General features: G+C 33.2%; 1 protein-coding gene across 1 annotated transcript; it reads right to left on the reverse strand.

The window, feature by feature from the left end:
* Nucleotides 1–5,649: 5,649 nt before the first annotated feature.
* LOC124909741 lies at nt 5,650–6,618 on the reverse strand. The gene has a single exon (XM_047450389.1). The coding sequence runs from the start codon at nt 6,616–6,618 to the stop codon at nt 5,650–5,652; it is 969 nt and encodes a 322-aa protein (XP_047306345.1).
* Nucleotides 6,619–20,561: the final 13,943 nt, after the last annotated feature.

Raw genomic sequence — 20,561 nt, forward strand, 5'->3', positions numbered from 1 at the left:
TTTACTCTCACATATATATATCCAAATTAACCACAGTTTTCAACCCGACAATCCGAATATTTTAAAAATTAAGTATCATTATATATATATATATAGATTAGTTAGTTAAAAAGTTTAATTTATATTGTTAAAATGTTCCGCGTTCATCAAATTTGGTGTTGAATTTAAAATATAAAGTATTATTAGCCTAGTTCGTTAAAAAGTTTTACTTGTTTTGTTAGGTTTTGTTAGGTTGCAAGTTCAAACCATACATATAATATATTTTATTTTATTTTTAATCGTTTTAAGTTTATGGGTGGGTCAACCCACAATCCAACCCAAATATCCATTACTCTCTCATATATATCCAAATTAACACCGCTCTCGACCCCACAATCCGGACACTTTAAAAATTAAGCATCATTATATATATATATAAATAATAATATTATTATTTTTTTTTAAAAGATTAGAATATACTATTTTAATGTTAACTTTTTAAATAAAATAATTATTTATTATAAAATATTATTTAAACAAACAAAAAGTTAAAAAATTAAAATATAAAATATCCATAAATTATAAAAATATTAAAATAATCTTATCAAACAAATCCTAAAATATAACTAAACCCAACTAATCATTCAAACCAAATAAAATAAAATAAATATATCTAACATCTTTTTCTTTTTCTTTCTCCCCAAAAATTTCAAATTCCATTTTTGGACTCATATATATATATATATATATATGGGCTAGGGATGGGCATACATTAGTATAAAGAGGGTAATAATCACATGACATGATGTTGTTGTTGATCAAATTTTCGTCACTAAAGGAAATAGGCACATTAAATTTTTATTTTTTTTTGTTTTATATTATTATAATTGTATTTAGGGTAATTTTGTGAAAAAAAAAATTAGTTGGGTGAATTTTAAATTATAACTTTGATAGTTCTCCTTATATACATATATAAATAAATAAAGAGATTAATAGAAGAGAAGATTAAGTTTTCTTTGGTCTACAATTTGGACTGACTCTAGGGTTAATCTATCAAAGCCCACTTATCCCAATCTGACACATACATATAATTGTGTTGCAGATTTTTATAGCTTTTATAAATATTGTTTTGATTGTGTTTAAAGAAAACTAATAAATATAAAAAAGCTCTTATTAACAACGTAATTAACTCAAATCATAATTAAATAAATAAAAATGAACTTCAAATTCAAAAGGTAAGTAATTATGTTAGGAACAATTAAGTAGAGATTATTTAAATAACTCAATGTTATTAAACATTATTTCACTCATTTCTCGTTTATCAAGTCTCTTAATTTATTAATCAATATTTTATATTTTAAATTATTATTTTTTATTTATCATTATATATTAATACCTTTTAATTTATTTTTAAAAAATCTTAATCTTCTCAAAATCATGTCAAAATATTTTTTAAATAACCCAAGTTATTTACGAAAATCTGAATCTGAACAAACCCTTACCCTTAGTTATAATGAGTTTAATTTGCCTTATGAATTTTGTTTTACTAGATTTTAACTCTTTTTAAGATAAAAAATAGTTTTTCCTCACCTAACTATCTAATAAAGTTATTAGGAGAAGAAGACGAGGATTATATTATAAGTTGAACAATCAAGGCCCAATATATTCCCTAATCATGAAAATTATTGAACTAAATACATTATTAGTGTCTTAAGATAATTTTGGCGAGAATTTTTTTTATTCTTTTTGGATTGATAATGAGATTAAAATATTAGCAATAATAGACTTGTAGGCAGGGTTGGATATCCTTCTTATATAGTTTGGTAAGCAAACTTATTTAGGAGAAAATAATATCATGCTAATACTGTTTTATAATGCAATAATATAGTAAACCTCCTAATTATTATGATATATAAGTTTATACACGTGAAGCATGTTAAATAGTTGGTAAACTGACAAATATCCTTAGTCGTCATTGCTTAGCCATTATTAATTGATTAATTAAGGTACTGCTTAATCTGAAATTATAAGAAAATTGAAATTAATTAGTATAAAAAGTATTATTAAAATTGATAAATATTGTATCTCAATAATCAATATATATTAACATCTTTAACTGTTTCGTGAAATTGATAAATATGTATGCCAAAAGGATATATTTTGATGTTACTGAAAGAATAGGGAGAATCTTGTTTAATCTTCTTGCCCTTTACATCAGGGAAATCTCCAATATATATACATTACAAAAGATTAATAAAGAAACTAATAATATAATAACGATATTATTTTATATGCCTAATATAAAATTATTTTCATAATCTATTCACTTATATTATTTTATATTCCTAATATAAAGATTATTCTCATAATCTATCACACCTCCGCAGTCGAAACAGGAGCTTTGCAAACGCTGAGACTGGCCCGAAAATCATCAAATAAAATCTTAGGCAGACCTTTAGTAAAAATATCTGCAATCTGGTATCGGGATGGCACATGCAAGACACGAACTTCACCCCGTTGGACTTTCTCACGAACGAAGTGAATGTCCATTTCAATATGTTTAGTGCGCTGATGTTGTACCGGATTACTAGAGAGGTAAATAGCACTAACATTATCGCAATAAACTAAGGTTGCCTGTGTAACCGAACATCTGAGTTCTAATAATAAGTTTCAGACCCAACATGATTCCGAGACGACATTTGCAACCCCTCTATACTCTGCTTCAGCACTAGACTTTGACAAAGTAGGTTGCCTTTTAGAGGACCAAGAAATCAAATTATCTCCAAGAAAGACACAATAACCTGATGTAGATCGACGAGTATCAGGACACCCGCCCCAATCAGCATCCGTATAAGAAATAAGGGAAGTAATAGATGATTTGTATAACTGCAAACCATAATCAGCAGTGCCTTGAATATAACGGATGATTCGTTTTAAGGCATTCATGTGAGCAACTTGAGGAGCATGCATAAACAAGCAAACTTGTTGTACATCATAAGAAATGTCCGGACGAGTGAATGTCAAGTACTGTAACGCCCCACATAAAGAACGATAAGAGGTAGGATCTCCATAAGAAATGCCAGATTGAGTGCTCATCTTTCCTTTAGAATCAACAGGAGTGGAAGCTGGATTACAATCTGTCATACCTGCTTTCTTAATAATGTCATGAGCATATTTCGTTTGAGACAAGAACAAACAATTCTTGTGTCGGGTAACAGCAATGCCTAAGAAATAACTCAAAGGACCCAAATCTTTCATTGCAAATTCAGTGCTAAGTTGAGAAATGACATATTTCCGAAGGGACTCTGAAGAAGCAGTGAGCACAATGTCATCAACATAAAGAAGAATGTAAGCAGTGTCCTGATCATGGCGATAAATGAATAAAGAAGTATCCAATTTGCTGTGATTAAAGCCAATTGATGCAGCAAAATCAGCAAAACGTTGATACCAAGCGCGGGGTGCCTGTTTCAAACCATAAAGAGACTTTCTCAAAAGACATACATGATCAGGACGAGCCGGATCTTTAAACCCCAAAGGTTGATACATGTATACTGTTTCATTCAAGTTGCCATGTAAGAAGGCATTCTTCACATCCAATTGATGAATAGACCAAGACTTGGATAAAGCAATGCTAAGAACCATCCGTATAGTTGCCGGTTTCACAACCGGACTGAAAGTTTCATCACAGTCAATCCCTTTTCTTTGAGTTTTCCCATCACCAACAAGACGAGCCTTATGTCTCTCAAAAGAACCATCAGATTTCGTTTTATGCCGAAAAATCCAAAGCGAACGAATAATATTTACATTAGACGGACGCGGAACTAAGGCCCAAGTACCATTGTCAATAAGCGCATCATATTCTTCATGCATAGCAATTTTCCAATTATGGTCACATAGAGCATGTACGGGATTTTTTGGAATGGGTGATACAAAGGTAGAAGTGTGAAGAGAGTGGTCTTAGTATTTTTTATTGGGTTTGACAATTCCATGACGACTACGAGTGGCAATAGGGTGAGGGTGGGATGCTACGGGAGAAGGAGGAGTGGGAGAGTTTGAAGACTCGTTCGTAGGGTGAGTGTGGGATGTTATGGGAGAAGGAGAATAGTGGGGGGTGGTTGTGGGTTGGTGTTGGTGCTCGGGTGTGGTGAGAATTTGATGCAAGAGATGGGTGTTAAGGGCACCTGAATCATGACTCAAAAAATCGTATGTGTGAGATTTCGGAGTATGAATTTTGGAAAAAGGAAATGCTGACTCATTGAACCATACATGTTTGGCTATTATAATTTTTCGAGATGACATATCAAAACATTTATACCCCCTATGAGTGGGCGGATAGCCAAGAAAAACACAAGGAGAAGACCGAGGTTCAAGCTTGTGTATTTTGGATGGTGGAAAAAGAGGATAACACAAACACCCAAAAACTAGAAGATGAGAGTAGTTAGGATGCTTTTGATACAAAATCTGAGTTGGAGAATTATAACCAAGAAGCTTTGTAGGTAAGATGTTGTGAAGGTAGGTAGCCATTTCGAGAGCATGATGCCAAAAAGATGGTGGCATGGATGCATGACAGAGAATAGTGCGAACAATATTATTGATTGTTTTTATTTTTCTTTCGGCCTTGCCATTTTGAGGAGAGGTATAAGGACAAGAAAGACGGAAAGTCATACCATGTTGGTGACCGAATTTTTCAAAACGAACATTTTTAAATTCAGTACCATTGTCACATTGGAATGCCTTAATTTCTCTCTCAAATTGAGTACGAATATATGTTCGAACATGAATAAATAACTTATAGACTTGAGACTTAGAAGAGATCGGAAAAGTCCATAAAAAATTCGTGTAATTATCAAGAAAGAGAACATAATACTTATGGCCGAGAGAACTAGGAATAGGGGATGTCCACAAATCACTGTGTATAATGTCAAATGGCATAGTAGTATGAGACATAGAATCGGGAAAAGGCGATTTTATTAATTTACCCATAGGACAAGAATGACAAACATGTTTAGCCTTAGGACATTGAATGAAATTACTACTACGCAATGAATTTAAAATTGCATTTCCCGGATGACCGAGACGGGAATGCCATATATTTGGAGAAATAACTGAAAAAGCTGACGGTGTGAAAGAAGAGAAGACTTGACGATCTGTGAGAAAAGGGTAGAGATTGCCACTACTATTACATCTCACTCGTTTGCTCCCCGTCTGCAAGTCCTTCACAGTAAACCCAAAAGGATCAAACTCAATGAAAACATTATTATCAATAGAGAATTTCCTAACGGAGATGAAATTTTTGACTAGTTTTGGAACATGAAGGACATTTTTTAATTGAAGTGTGTTTTGGTGTAGAGATTTGTGACCATAACCATGAATTGGAATTTTGCTACCATCACCAACAATAATTGAATTATTATGACTATTGATCAAGGGAGAATATGACGATAAATTACCTTGAGAATTTGTCATGTGAGAGGTAGCACCCGTATCCATATAGTAGTTTGGATCAGACAATGTCATTGTGTGCATTGCTTGATCAATATTGGTTGACATGTAATCTTGAGACGATGGGCCTGACGTATAGTAAGCCTGAGGTGGTTGTGGCCCGAGGATACCGGTCTGATATGCAGGCTGACTGGGCTTCGTGGCGGACCAAGGAGATGGGCCTGGTGCCTATGATGGATATGGGCAAGGAGGAGGAGCCCAAGGGCCTTGCTGCCAATATGCCCAAGGTGGAGGATACATCCATCCTGCTTGGGTCTTCTGCTGGTGCGAGGCGGTAGGACCACGCTGCGGGTTTTGCTGCTGCTGCGAGGCACCACCATTACACTGTTGATTGCCAGAGGCACCCTTACCCTTACCGGAGCTGCCCTTTCCCTTGGTGGTTTTCTGGCCATTGCCACCATTACGTTGATTATTACCCCGAGAAGAATAATGGGAATTATCAGCATTATTTTGGGACGATAAATGTGATTGCGTGATGTGAGCCTCTACATGAGACTCAATAGAGAGATCAGCAGCATTCTCATGTTCTTCTAATTCAAGCATTGAACGAAGAGTATCAAAAGAGGGCAACGGGTTAAGATGACGAACGGACGTTCGAAAGGACTTATATTCCTCCGAGAGGCCTTTCAAAAGTTGTAGAGCCATTCGATTGTCAGAGACTTTATCTCCAACATTCCTCAAATTATCAGCTAGAGTTTTTAGCTTAGCGCAATAAGACTTAACACCATCAAAATGAGCAAGCTTGGTGTTTGTAAATTGCGCATCAAATTGCAAAGCTCTTGCAGATTTGTTGTTAAGAAAAAATTGCTGCAATCTGTTCCAAGCATCAACTGCCGAGTCATCAGGATCGAGGATGGAATTTAGGAGATCATTAGAAATGGTCCCGTAAATCCATTGACGAACAATGTCATCAAGTCTCTGTGTTAAAGCCTTTTCGGATTCCTTCGGAGCGGGAACCGCGACCGAAGGATTAACTGTTAGAGGTTGAATATGGTTGATCACCATATTAGCACGGCAATGAAGTTGAAAAAGGGTGGACCAGCTGTTGTATTGTTTTCCTTCATAATCAAGGGTGATAGGGATGCACGCCTTGATGTTGGAAACAATGGTGGCTGGATGAACCTTGTTTTCGGCCATAGATGAAGAAGAGAGGAAGAAAAGAAACGGAAGTTAGGTTTAGAGAAAAGAAGCGGAAGCTGGGTTTAGAAAAGAAAGAAAAGAGAACCTAGGGCTCTGATACCATGAAAGAATAGAGAGAATCTTGTTTAATCTTCTTGCCCTTTACATCAGGGAAATCTCCAATATATATACATTATAAAAGATTAATAAGGAAACTAATAATATAATAACGATATTATTTTATATGCCTAATATAAAATTATTTTCATAATCTATTCACTTATATTATTTAATATTCCTAATATAAAGATTATTCTCATAATCTATCAGTTACAATCATTATTCTGAGTTCCTTTAACCATCTTATTCATATTTCTTTTGCATGATTACTTCTTCTATACGAGACTAAAGAGCTCAATCATAACTATAAGTGTGTAATCATTAAAATTCCTCCACAAATTAGAATTTTAATTTTATTTTTATGATAAAATGTGCATTTATATGTGTTATTTGACAATAGTTAATAACATTTTAGAGAATTCAAAAATACTAATTATTTTAATTATTGAAGATATGTCAATTATATATCAAAATAGAAGAACAATGATACATATCGCTCATTTTAGTCCTGGCCCAATCCAAGTGTCAAAGTGCCAATCCTCCTAGCCCAGAGGAGGTTTACTTATCTAAAGTAGGCTCAATCACCCAAATAAGCCCAGTCTATAAGGAATCTTTTAGAAGCATTGAAGAAGGCATGCCCTAAAGTAATAAATGTAATAGTTGGGTAGTAGGCCCATTAATGAGGTAGTGAGAAGAATATCATTAATGGGGTAGTTGGATATTATATAATTAATATGGTAGTTGTAAAGTATCGTTAATAAAGTGGTTGTAATTAGTCCTATAAATACTTCAAAGGTATTCCTTTGTAAATCACCAAATATTTATTCAATTTAATACAATCTGATTCTCAAGCTTTGTTTCTCTCTCTAAGTGTTCTTACATTTGAGTTCTTCTTGTTTCTAAAAGACTTACTAAGTTAGAATCTTTTCGATCTAGTTTAGTGCCACACGAATCTAATTTTAACCTGTGACAAGTGGTATTAAAGCAAAGTTGTGCTTCCGCATTCAAACGGCAAGAGATGGTTTTAAGTGCTACTACCATCACTAAGGTTTCGACCAGAAAACATAAGGACAAGGGATCCAAGAGGGATAAGTCCGTCAAGAGAGGTGGTGCCATGGAAGCGTGGGTGACCCGGCTTAAAGAAGGTATGAGCGAGCACTAAGAAGCTCTCGAAGTGTTTAGCGCGGTGGCCGATAGAGTGACGGTGTTGGATGAGATAAGTGAAAAATTGATAAATGAAGTCATGGGGATCATTAACAATTCGAATCGAAGCATTCGTGACGAAGTGCTTGGATCGATTTGAAGGGAGATTAATGATATTTGGCAGGAAGTACTTGAGACAATCCGACGAGAAACCCATGCGACAATCGACGCTTTTCGAAGGGAAATGATGGGGAGTTGCGATGTGATGGAAGGTCGGATTGGGTGGAATGGAGGGGAGCATATAGGTGCGACACCTCATCGGATGAATGTTCTCAAGACAACTCCATTCAAAGGCTCGAGAAGTGCAAGGAAAGTTGAGGACTTCCTTTGGAACATGGAGAGGTACTTTCGGGCATCAATCATATTAGATGATCGTACCAAGTTGGAAACAACACATTTCTTTCTTATAGAGATGACACTACTGTAGTGGTGGAGGCGGGAAATAGATATTGAACAAGGTATGCTGAGGATGGAAACATGGGAAGACTCTAAGACCGAGTTCAAGTGCCAATTCTTCCCAGAGAACGTCGATTTCGAAGGTAGGAAGCGACTAAGTTAACTTGTACACAATAGGACCATAGAGGAGTATGTGAAGGAGTTTCAGGAGTTAATACTCGAGTTACCTAGTCTAACGGAACAAGAGGCTCTGTTCGCGTTTATTAATGACCTAAAGACTTGGGCTTAGTTGGAGCTGCAAAGGGCCAAGGCGATGAACGTCTCCGAGGCAATTATAGTTACAGAAAGACCGATCGAGCTCAAAGTGTCTATGGATAGGCCGACGATCCTCAGGGATGATGATGAGGAAGGTGGGGGAGACCGCCCACGTGATAAGGAGAAAGGTGGGGGAGACCGCCCACCTAAGAAGTGACAACCAAACAACAATTCAGGAAGACAAACTAACAAATCGGGTAAGCCAAGAACTTGTCACATTTGTGGTGCTACCAACCACATAAAGCTCATGTGCCCGTTTAAAGGTAAAAAGGTTGTAGTAGTTCGAGGAACTGAGTCCTCTGATGAGGAAGAAGGGACTAAAATATGATCCTTAAAACTGCTCAATGCGGTGAAGCTAGTATTGCGGAATCGAACAAGGGAACAAAGAGGGGTTCGATGTTCATAGATGCCTTGATCGGGGGAAGGCACATCAAAGCACCAATGGATACTAGAGATACTCACAACTTCATGCGTGAAGGAGTGGATAATGTGTTGGGTCTTCGCATCTACCCAACGAGAGGGACAATAAAGTCTGTGAGTACACCAACCAAGCCGGTAATTGAGGAGGCTAAGAAAGTGCACACCAGGATCAAAGACTAGAATGGGACAGTCTTATTTACATTAGTCCTTATGGATGACTACGATGAAGTGTTGGGACTACAATGGTTCGATCAGGTACGCGTTTGCATAGTTCCTCATTCTGATTCTTTAATTATTTTAGATCACAGAAAGACTAGAGTGATACCAACAAGAAGAGAATTAGAGGGTATGTGCATGTTCTTGGAAATGAGATTCAGCCGAGGTCGCAAACGTGGTAAAGAGAAATTTGCCACTTTTTCCAGAATGAATGATGGGGATGGGTCCAAGGGGAAAGAGGAAGAACCCAATGAAGTCCATATAGCAAGTGTGGAGGCCTTCGAGGGGCTCAAGACCAAAGATACCACACAACTATCAACTCCATAGAGTTTGGCCACATGTTACGTTGGTCATAGTCAGTCCACCTTCACTCTCGCCAAATCCTTAGGAGAGAAAGTAAATCTTGGTCGGGCATTTTTGGACGAAGACACCAAGAAGATGGAAAAATGGGAAGATTTGAATAGGCGTACAGTCAAATTTAAGGAGAGGGACCGAGCAATGGGGAAAGAGAAGATCACTTATGGAAATTTAAATAGAGGATTGAAGAGCACCGGTCCAAGGTCAAGCTGAGGACGACCACAACTTAAGTGGGGGAGAATGTCACGTCCCATTTTAGTCATGGCCCAATCCAAGCGTCAAAGTTTCAATCCTCCTAGCCTAGGGAGGTTTACTTGTCTAAAGGAGGTCCAATCACCCAAATAATCCCATTATAAAGAATATTCTAGAAACATTGAAGAAGGCATGCACTAGAGTAATAAATATAGTAGTTGGGTAGTAGGCTCATTAATGAGGTAGTGGAGAGAATATCATTAATGTGGTAGTTGGATATTATATAATTAATATGGTAGTTGGGAAGTATGATTAATATAGTGATTGTAATTAGTCCTATAAATACCTCAAATGTATTCCTCTGTAAATCACCAAGTATTTATTCAATTTAATACAATCTTATTCTCAAACTTTGTTTCTCTCTCTAAGTGTTCTTATATTTGAGTTCTTCTTATTTTTAAAAGGCTTACTTAGTTAGAATTTCTTTGATCTAACTTAGTGTCACACAGATCTAATTTTAGCCTGTGACAGACTGCCCTAACGATAGTCTACATGGCACGACAACGTGGAATTAAAAAAAGTTAAAACGCGCGCCTCCCTATTCATTTAACCCTAAACTAAATCATATTCTCTCTATAAAAAAATCAAACCGCTCCATTTTCTCTTGTCCGCAAGTTTCTTCATTTTCACCATCGTTAAGTTACTTCGTTTTCTCCATCGCCCACAAGTTTCATTTTCTTTCTCACCCGCAAGTTTCTTTTGCTCCGTGCTCCGTTCAACGCCTCCATTTTCACCACCGGCAAGCTTATTTGTTTTCTTCCTCGTCCGCAAGTTTCGTTTTTTCCCTCGCCTGCAAGTTTCGTTTGCTCCGTGCTCTGTGCTAATATTAGTTTTACACCGTCTGAAGCTACATTTTCAATATCTTAAGGTACATTTTCAACATCTGAAATAATTTTTTTTATATCTAGTCATTTATTGTACAAATACTAGAAAAAATACATTTGATTTAAAAAATTTGGAAATGTTTTTAAACTGTTTTCTAGACTGATATGCATGTTATTTCATCAACGCTTCGTTGTCATATTTTCAACGCTACGTTGTCATATTTTCAATGAAGCGTTGTAATGTCAGGTTTTAAACTGAAAATATCTATTAAATTGATTTTTTTTAATATCTAGTCATTTGTTGTACAAATATTAGAAAAACATATTTCTACCGAATGCAAAGTATATGTTTAATTTTTTTTATGTATATGATGTGGACGAGAAAAACAAGATAAGAAATGTGTTTTGGTCTGATGCAAGATGTAGGGCTGCATATGAGTACTTCTCGGATGTCATTACATTTGACACAACATATTTAACAAACCACTATGACATGTCTTTTGCTCATTTTGTCGGTGTTAATCATCATGAACAATCGATTTTGCTAGGATATGGTTTACTGTCTAGTGAGGATTCTGAATTATTTATCTGGCTTTTCGAAGCCTGGTAAACATGTATTAATGGACGTGCTCTAAAGGCAATAATTACTGACCAATTTCAATCAATGGTCATTGCAATTGAAAATGTATTTCCGAATACCCATCATCGTTTTTGTCTTTGACATATAATGAAAAGAAATAAATCTTTCATTGAAAAAGTTAAAAAACAAATCTACAAGGGCATAAAATAAGATTAGTTCTCTATTATGAATTTTTATGTTCTCCATTATTTTATTGTCATGTTCTCTATTATGCATTGTCACGTTCTCTATTTTTTAGGCAAATTCGGTGACAAGAACCGCAATAGTTCACGATTCAGTATCAACGCAACAACAATGGAATGATTCAGACTCGACTCAACTTTCCTTCACATCACTTTTGTCTTCTCAACTTTCCTTTCCCGAAGATAATACCTATGGGGACAACATTCAACGAAGATTGTAGTTGTGTTAATATTATGTAGTTAATATATTATTGTAGTCTTCTAGTAAGTTAGTAATAATACTGATCAAATTGATGTTATTATTATATTATTTGTGTTAATATTCCAGGTGATATATATGCTGGATATTTATAACATGAAAACACTATATAAATAATGACAATGTTGTCAATAAAACATGACAATGATGTACAAATAACATGACAACGCTATAACTGTTAATATATGTTATAATAAATTAATGTAGTCTTCCAGTAAGTTATAAAATAATATGACAACTCTGAATAAATAATAAGAAATTCTGCTCATTCTTCTCTTCCGCCGGGAGTTGAATCCTATCAACCACTCTCCCTCGGTCGAACCCTCTCAGACTCGTTTTGATCTTTACTCTATGGCTTACCATCTTGTCATCCCAAGATGTGTAATTAATATGTTAATTAATTATTTAGAGAGAGAAATATGAGTATTTTAAGAATGAGAATGAAAAGATAGGTAAAATGAGAAAATTTATTTGAAAGGAGGGTAGAGCAGAAATTGGTTCTTTACATGGTTCCTTATTCATATAGTGATTAGAAAAATTCATTGTAAATAAAGTAAATTTTAGTACGAATAAGTCCTATCACATATCCTCATTGATATACTAATTAGTTTTTTGGTTTAATAATGTCCATATCTAATTAGTTCTACAACTATATAATATCTTGATATTTACATTATATATTAAAAAAAATAGTATAATCCCTTTATATGTGATAGTGTATATCTATTATAATTACTTGAATACTAGTTTTATGGCATGTACTTCATTTTGATGTTTTTATATAAAGAAATAACTTTTCAGACTCACTAAAAGTTTCTCAAAAACTAATCATTTATTAATAGTTAATCTGTCCGAATAATATTTTTGGTGCAAATTAATATGAAAACTTTTGAGGAAGAGAGATTAATATTATTGAGGAAAATATATATATTATGTGCATAGACCAGTTGGGCCTGTTATGAGCCACATATCTCAAATCTGGTTCACCATAAAATACCAACTACACGTCCATTTAATAACAAAAATTATAAACCACAAAAAGTAAAAAACAAAGTCATTTTGATTAGAATAAAGCTTGGAAGATAGGAATATACATGTATACTTATGGGGCACATGATTAGGGCACTTACTATTAATCATGCCACTTTTAAACTTAATGATTGGCCTAATATTTTGGTTAAACATAATTATTTCCATAAACTAATCCACTTGAATATTAGTTCTTAATATATATTTGACAAAAGCACACATGAACTTCCATGTGCTTGCCCCTAACCACAAACTTTAATTTATTAATCATTTCACAACTTTTTTGGATGTCCTAGTGCTTAGGAAGTGGGAAAATCTGCAATCATTCCTTACCCATTATATATATATACTTGTTAAATGAACGTGGTTTAAAGAATTTACTATGAATAAACATTTTTATTTATGTATTATAATTTATTTAGTAAAGTTGAAACAAATATATATAACTATAATGGATTGGAACTTCAATCTTTTTTTTTTTGTCAAACTTTTTAGATGTGAAATTTCATTTAACCTGAGTTAATTTAAAGATGTTTATGCTGTCTCTATCTATAGTGGAACTCGTTATTACTTTCGTATCTCAAATCAAATGTTCAAATAAACGTTCTCACCTCAAGACAACCTCAAATAATTCTCATTCATTTTAGAAACATAATCCATATTCCATAGAAGAATTATGCATTACTTGCATAGTAATGATAACAAGTGTAATTATAATTGATTAATATAATTGCTTGAATTGTTAAAAGAAGTCTACATAACTTAGCCTCTTTATGTGTCTACATTTTTTATTATTCAAAACTAGCGTCGACATTAAACAAAACATGTCACACTAAAATGTCATTTGTCATGTTTATTGGGAATGGTAAAAGAGATCTAATTATGAAAATTAGCTGTAATTTTTTTATTGGTCATTGTTCACCAATTTAATAGTAGAAGAGGTCATGGTTTCACTAGTAGAATTATGGTTTTTAGCGACGAACATGGCGACGACGATGTTACGCCATGGTTAATAAATAATATTAGTGTTGGCGACTAAATCGCCGTGATTAATAAAATATATCAACCAAGGAAAAGTTACGCCGTGGTTAATAAAAAATATAAGTCATGATTTTCGTTGTCGACGTCGTCGCTAATAATCTGGTTTTCCCGCCCCTCTCCCGACATTATTATTAGCGACAATTTTTGATGTAAACGTCGTGGCTAAAATTCAGGTTTCCCCGCCATTTTTAAAAAGAGTATTAGCCACGGCGAGTGCGTTATGTCGTGACTAATAATCTATAATATCAGCCACGACATTATGTTATCGTTGTGACTAATATTCTAAAACTATTAGGACAACGATAACATAATGCTATGACAGATAATCTATAATATCAGTCACGACATTATGCTATCGCCGTCCGTAATAGTCTTCAGACTATCAACGACCCACCGAAAAATGATGTCGTTGACATTCTTTGTCAAATAAGTTTCATTTGTTTTAAATAGAACGCTTCTCTCTCGTTTCTCTTTAAGGAATTTAAATTTCCTTTAGTGGTCAAAAATGAAACTACAAATTTCTTTCTAACTAATATTGAATCGGGCTCTTCTCAATCTCTTCTCTAATATCTCCATCTTCAACTGGTTAAAAGAAAATTGAAGATAAAGATTTCTCAGAAGAGTCTGATTGTTTATTAGTTTATTAGTAGTTAGAAGCACATTGGTTGAAGATCAAAAGGAGAAACTAATTTCTATAATCATTTAGCACGCTCCTCTCTCGCTTCTCCTTAAGGATTTTTTCAATGATCATCGAGATCTTCTGGAAAATCTCCATCTTCAATTGGTTAGAATGAAATTTTGATGGAGATTACCAAAAGAGTCTGGTTGTCTATTCAAGTCGTTCATCAATGTGATTTATTTAATTACTTGATTATATATTATTGACATATAAAGTTCTTCCTTCACTTCTTAGATCACCATCGTTTTTGAGTTTCTAATGGCTTTTCATAAGTCATCACATTCGTGTTTCATGGCTTGATTTTAAGGAAAACTGTTGAAGAAGGTGATGTTACACGTTTGGACGTGGATTCTTTTACTAATAAAAATGATGTGACGCAACAATATTTTTATAAAGTGTTTAATTATGATTCCAAAATAAAAAATTGAGGATTGTGAGGAGTACTAGTAACATTTGATATTGACATATTCAACAAAACTCTTCTATTTTAAATTTGAAGTATTTAGTTTAACTTTTTCACATTTTTCCGTCATTAAAAAATTTCAATCTTTAAAACAATCAATCAATTTCATTTTCATTAACTTATCATTAGACTTTATGGTATATATAAAAAATGTATATTATTAGCACCGGTTTTTGTACGATATTTTTATTGTTATACAAAAAGACACGTAATGAAAACCACTTTAATTGTCTTTAAGATATTCACAATTGTCCATTCATTAACTTAAATTTACTAAAAAATCATTATATAAACCTTTTTCATACCATTATTATAAACCTTGTTATAAGTCATACAAAACTTTTACAAGTCAAATTTTCTTGTTCAACTATTTTATAAAATCATTTTTGAAGACATTAGTTCTTTTATGTTTGTATGAAAATAATGTCAAAGAAAGTACACGTTTCTTGATTTAAAAAATCCTCAAATATAAAAGATCAATTTGAGCATCAACCCCACAAATATAAATAAAACATTTTCTTGTTATTTTATTTCTCTTGATTAAGTTGTGAAACTCTATCTTTTGTAGATAACTTATTTCTATAACAATATATTATCCTTTTATTTATCATAATATACACAATAATTTTGTATTATTGTCAATACAATATTTTCCCCACATTCGTGTGTTGATAACTTTTTAAATCACACACATTTATGTGACTTAAATTAATAGTTTTCTAATCAAGAAATTTTCACACAATTCTTTTACAATTTATTTTTTATTTACTATCCTACAATGAATAAGCTAACTTTATTGTGAGTACTCAATTGAATAAATTATATACACGAGATTAGACTGATTATTCATGTATAAATTACTTTTCACAAAATCTCTACATAAGAAATTATAATATTTAATCAATTAAAATATTCATCTCATCACATTATTTCTATAAAAGAAATTAGAATATTCAATATGATAAATATTCACCATGTCACATGATTTCTACAAAAGAAATCATAATTTTTCAAGCATCTTTGGCCGAAGTTACTTGAACAATTATTTTCGGTGGCACGTTTGTATCCCATAATATTGAAACGTTTGTCACATTATTTCTCAAATCAACAATATTTTTCTTATAATTATTTGATTTCAAAAATATCAAATTAAGCAAGTCTTTATGATGGAATTGAACGATGTATATTAAATATATTGAATTAGATCAAAATTAATATATTCATATATATGATATTATATATTATTGCTTCATTAATTTTAGTCACAAACACAATCAACTATAATCTCAATGACTTATTCGTTCATAAGAGATTTGACTAATCTAATTATCTTCTACTCATTCTTTGACTTAATTATCGTCAACAACAAATATATGGAAATATATAATCAAATAGCTTAGAAACATAATCAAACAATGATATGTCATAAACATATATATATATATATATATTATAACTATTTCATATATCATTAAGCAAATACTTTATAAAATATATCAATAATTAATTAGAATATTGAAAATTTATCTTTAATCACATGTTAGTACTAAATTGCAAAAGTAATTGAGGAAGACCAGAAAATCCTGAAAGTGCAGGAAGCAAAAAAGTAGGAAAATAAAATGAAAGAATCAAGAATGGAAGATCATATTGTGGAAGTCAAACACAGTGATAAAGAAGACAAAAATGAGGAAAATATAAAGGAAGAAAGCAAGGAAGATTCAGAGAAGAAAGAAATCAATGAAATTGAAGAAAAATGGGATGCTAAAGAAGTTCAATTTAAAGATAAGGAAGAGGAATAAGCAAAAGAAGAAAGCAAAAAAATAATAGAGGAGAAGAGTGAGGAGGAAATTAGGGTTTTTGATCTTTAAACTCGCAAAACTGAAGTAGAGAAAACCATTGATAAAAGCACTGAAATTCTAGATGGATGGCCGTTTGCAAAACAAAAGCAAGAGGAAAGATAGAGAAAATATGGACAAATGAAGTGGTGTATTAACAAGAGTATCTTACCATAGAATTGTATATTCCCCTTCATATTCCTTTAAATTATATCAACGATTTGTGTGATCCTAATATTATTGATGGTGAGTTAGATGGATTCGATAAAACTAAATTTTCATGGAAATGCTTCAGAGGAAAGTGATCATCTACAAACTGATTTGAATAATAGTACAAATGGAGATGATGAAGATTTAGAAGGTGAAGAACAATTAGGAGATGACATTTTTTGATTTTTTAGTTTGAAATGTTACTACTGACTTAAATGTAGATTATTTTCCTTAATATGTATTGTTAAATTCTACAATATTCTAATTATATGATATAAAAACAAGTTTTCGAACATCGTAGGTTTTGTTGCTCGCGAATTAGAAGATTAATTACTCAAAATTCCATTAGATTTGTAATACATACTACATTGGCCTTCTAAATATTGCATTGCCCTTCTAAATATGTTATTTCCGTAAATATTGCAGTTAAGCGCTAATTTTAGTTTAATGCATACGTAGTCGCTTGATGAATATGTAAGTTTGTACCCAATAGTTAAAAGTAAATTATGAAAATACCATTTGATCTTCAATAAATACTGCATTGGTCTTCTAAATATGTTATTACCGAAAATATTGTAGTTCAACGCTAATGTCAGTTTAATGCATACTTAGTTGATATGTAAATATGCAGTTATTGCCTGAGAATTCAAAATAAATTACGAAAAATACCATTGGATATGCAATAAGTACTGCATTGGCTTTCTAAATATGTTATTGTCGTAAATATTATAGTTCAACACTAATTTCATTTTAATGCATACGTAGTTGCTATGTAAATATGTAGTTGTTACCCATGAGTTCAAAATAAAGTACGAAAAATGTCATTGGATCTGCAATAAATACTGCATTTTTCTTTAAATATGTTATTATCGTAAATATTGCAATTCAACGCTATTTCCAGTTTAATGAATACGTAATTGCTATGGAAATATGCAGTTGTTACTCGAGAGTTTAAAATAAATTATGAAAATTGTCATTAGATCTGTAATAAATACTGCATTGGCCTTCTAAATATGTTATTATCGTAAATATTGTGTTAGGATCTAGGTCGCGGCTGGGGGACCGGGGTTGGCCGGTTATCGCGTCTCACTCAAAGAGTGGTGATTAATCCGGTTAAAGATTAATACCGGGGTTTCAATACTACACAAACTATCACAAACCCTTGAACAGAGTTCAAGCGCGGAAGTGGTTTGTTTCAGGTTGAAGCAGCACACACACAAGATAGGCAGAACCGGATTTGAATAAGATATGTTTGAAGATTGTTGGGTCGGTTTTGGAGCTTAGTAATTCGGTTTAAGTGATGTTGAATCGGTTGGGGCGGTATAAGTATGTTAGTGCAGATCGGTTATAAAGTAAAGCAGGCGGAAAGTAAATAACAAGACAGGTTTTTATGGATATTCGGAGATACAACTCCTACGTCACCCCTTCCTCTCGAAACCGCGAGAGGGATATTCACTAAGAAATACAAACAATCCGATCGAGACTTATTTTCTGCTCGATAACACCCGTACAATTTTAATCGAAATTGTAGAATACACTTCAAATAAGCACTTAAGCTTTTCTAGAGATATAGCACAATCTTTTTACTTAGGCTGTGGAAAATTCAGAACTTGTAACCCGCATTTATTCCTCTTCAGCTCCTTCTTTTATAGGTGAAATGTGCCAACGGTCACATTTCATTTCCTTGAATCTGATTGGTTGAGAAGAGGTTCAGTGATTCAGACCTGGCGATCTAGTCTTCAGACCTGGCGGTCTAGTCTTCTAGTGTGTAGGTCAAACCGGCTAGGTTTGTCTTTTACTCAATATGGCAACTGTCGGTTGGACAGTTGTCTGTACTTGAAAGATTATCTTTCTGATTTATCCTGAAGTGGAAAAATCTTGTAGGACGGTCTTCTGCAGCCTGCAGACTTTCCTCAGACTTGTATGAATATGGAAATATTCAGTCTGTTCCTTCGGTATCATTCTCAACAGATACCCGAAGTGTCTTTTTATGTTGGTCGGTTATTTATGTTAACCGGATGACTTCCAGTTTTTCCATGGCTTCTGATTGACCGACTGTTTAATTGATTCTGGCCTTCTGATTTGACCGATCTTGTCTTTCTTGTGCGGTCATGTTTCTGGTCGGTTTAATTGCTTGACCGGTTGAGTTTCTTAACCGATTGAGTAATTTGACCGATTGAGTTTTTTGCCTGTTCCTGCACAAGAGTTTTGTTTTTGTTAAGTTTTATTTAACCGATCTAATTTTATCTAACAATTTCTCCCTTTTTGATTATTTTATTTAAAATATTCAAAATCAAGTAAGAATGCAAATGTAGGCCGGTTTGGCCGGATTTTTGGAAACTGACTTGGGAAAAGTTTTCGAAATATTTTTGGAAAATTTTGAGAAAAGTTTTGAAAAAATTTAATCTTTTATCATATCATATTGTAATTTAGTGTTAAATTAAGATTAATGCATATATAGTTGTAGGACCCTTAAGTCTAAAGTTATTCGTGATAAATATTCATTAATGCAAACATAGTTGTAGTTACCTTTAGTTGAAATTTTTTAGTATGTCGCATAAAAATATTTTTTTTCGCCAAAAAGTCCTTTCCAAACAACAGGGACTTGGAAAATATTTTCATTTCCCTCATTTACTTCTCTCTCCCCAACTCAAACCTCCCTCAACCACAAACCTTACCCGACTCATTCCTCCCTCAACCTTAAATCCTACCGGACTCACGCCTCCCTCAACCTAAATCCTATTCACTATTGATGATTCCCTAATGGTCACTAACATAGCTGAAACCTAGACGCAACCGAGCCTCAACCTCTCCTCAATCTCTTCGCAACCTCGCCACAACCTAGCCGCAATCGATCCATAACCTAGACGCATCCTCGCTGATTCTTCCTTAACATCAATCGATATGATATGTTCTACGGTTTATAAATTATGAAAACCGGTTTTTCTTTGATCATGCATGTTTTATGATTATTCTAGTTTAACATTGATACATGTTTACTGTTGTAACTGTACTTGTTGATAGTTTAACATTATTCTAGTTTAAATCGGTAGGATGTTTTATGATTATTCTAATATAGATAGTGTCGCGTTTCGATTTTACTACATTATTTGCCTAGTTTCGGTTGTCCAGGTTTATTTTGGTATAGATCATTGTTGATTATTTGCCTAGTTTTAGTTGTCTAGGTTTATTTTGGTGATGCTCGGTCGATATATTCTTGTGTTCATCTAGTGAATACATTAACATTGTATATAGATCTACTTCTGTAATGTGAATCAAAGTATTCTTGTGTTCATCTAGTGAATACATTAACATTGTATATAGATCTACTTCTGTAATGTGAATCAAAGTACTCTTACGTGTGAACACGAAACCATTGTCTTTTATCTCGCTATATGGTACTATACTTCTTTGGAAAATGTTATTGATGCATCTGAATCAAAGTAGTCTAAGAAGAAGGGTAGTGTCAATATACAAAATTTTGTTACTAGGGCAAAATCCTCTTTAAAAAAACCCTCAC

The sequence above is a fragment of the Impatiens glandulifera genome, chromosome 7 (assembly GCF_907164915.1).
Source record: "Impatiens glandulifera chromosome 7, dImpGla2.1, whole genome shotgun sequence".
Classification (NCBI taxonomy): domain Eukaryota; kingdom Viridiplantae; phylum Streptophyta; class Magnoliopsida; order Ericales; family Balsaminaceae; genus Impatiens; species Impatiens glandulifera.

Bases quoted from the DNA above. Each gene is read 5' to 3' on its own strand.
- LOC124909741 (XM_047450389.1), bottom strand. From the start codon at position 6,618: ATGGCCGAAAACAAGGTTCATCCAGCCACCATTGTTTCCAACATCAAG.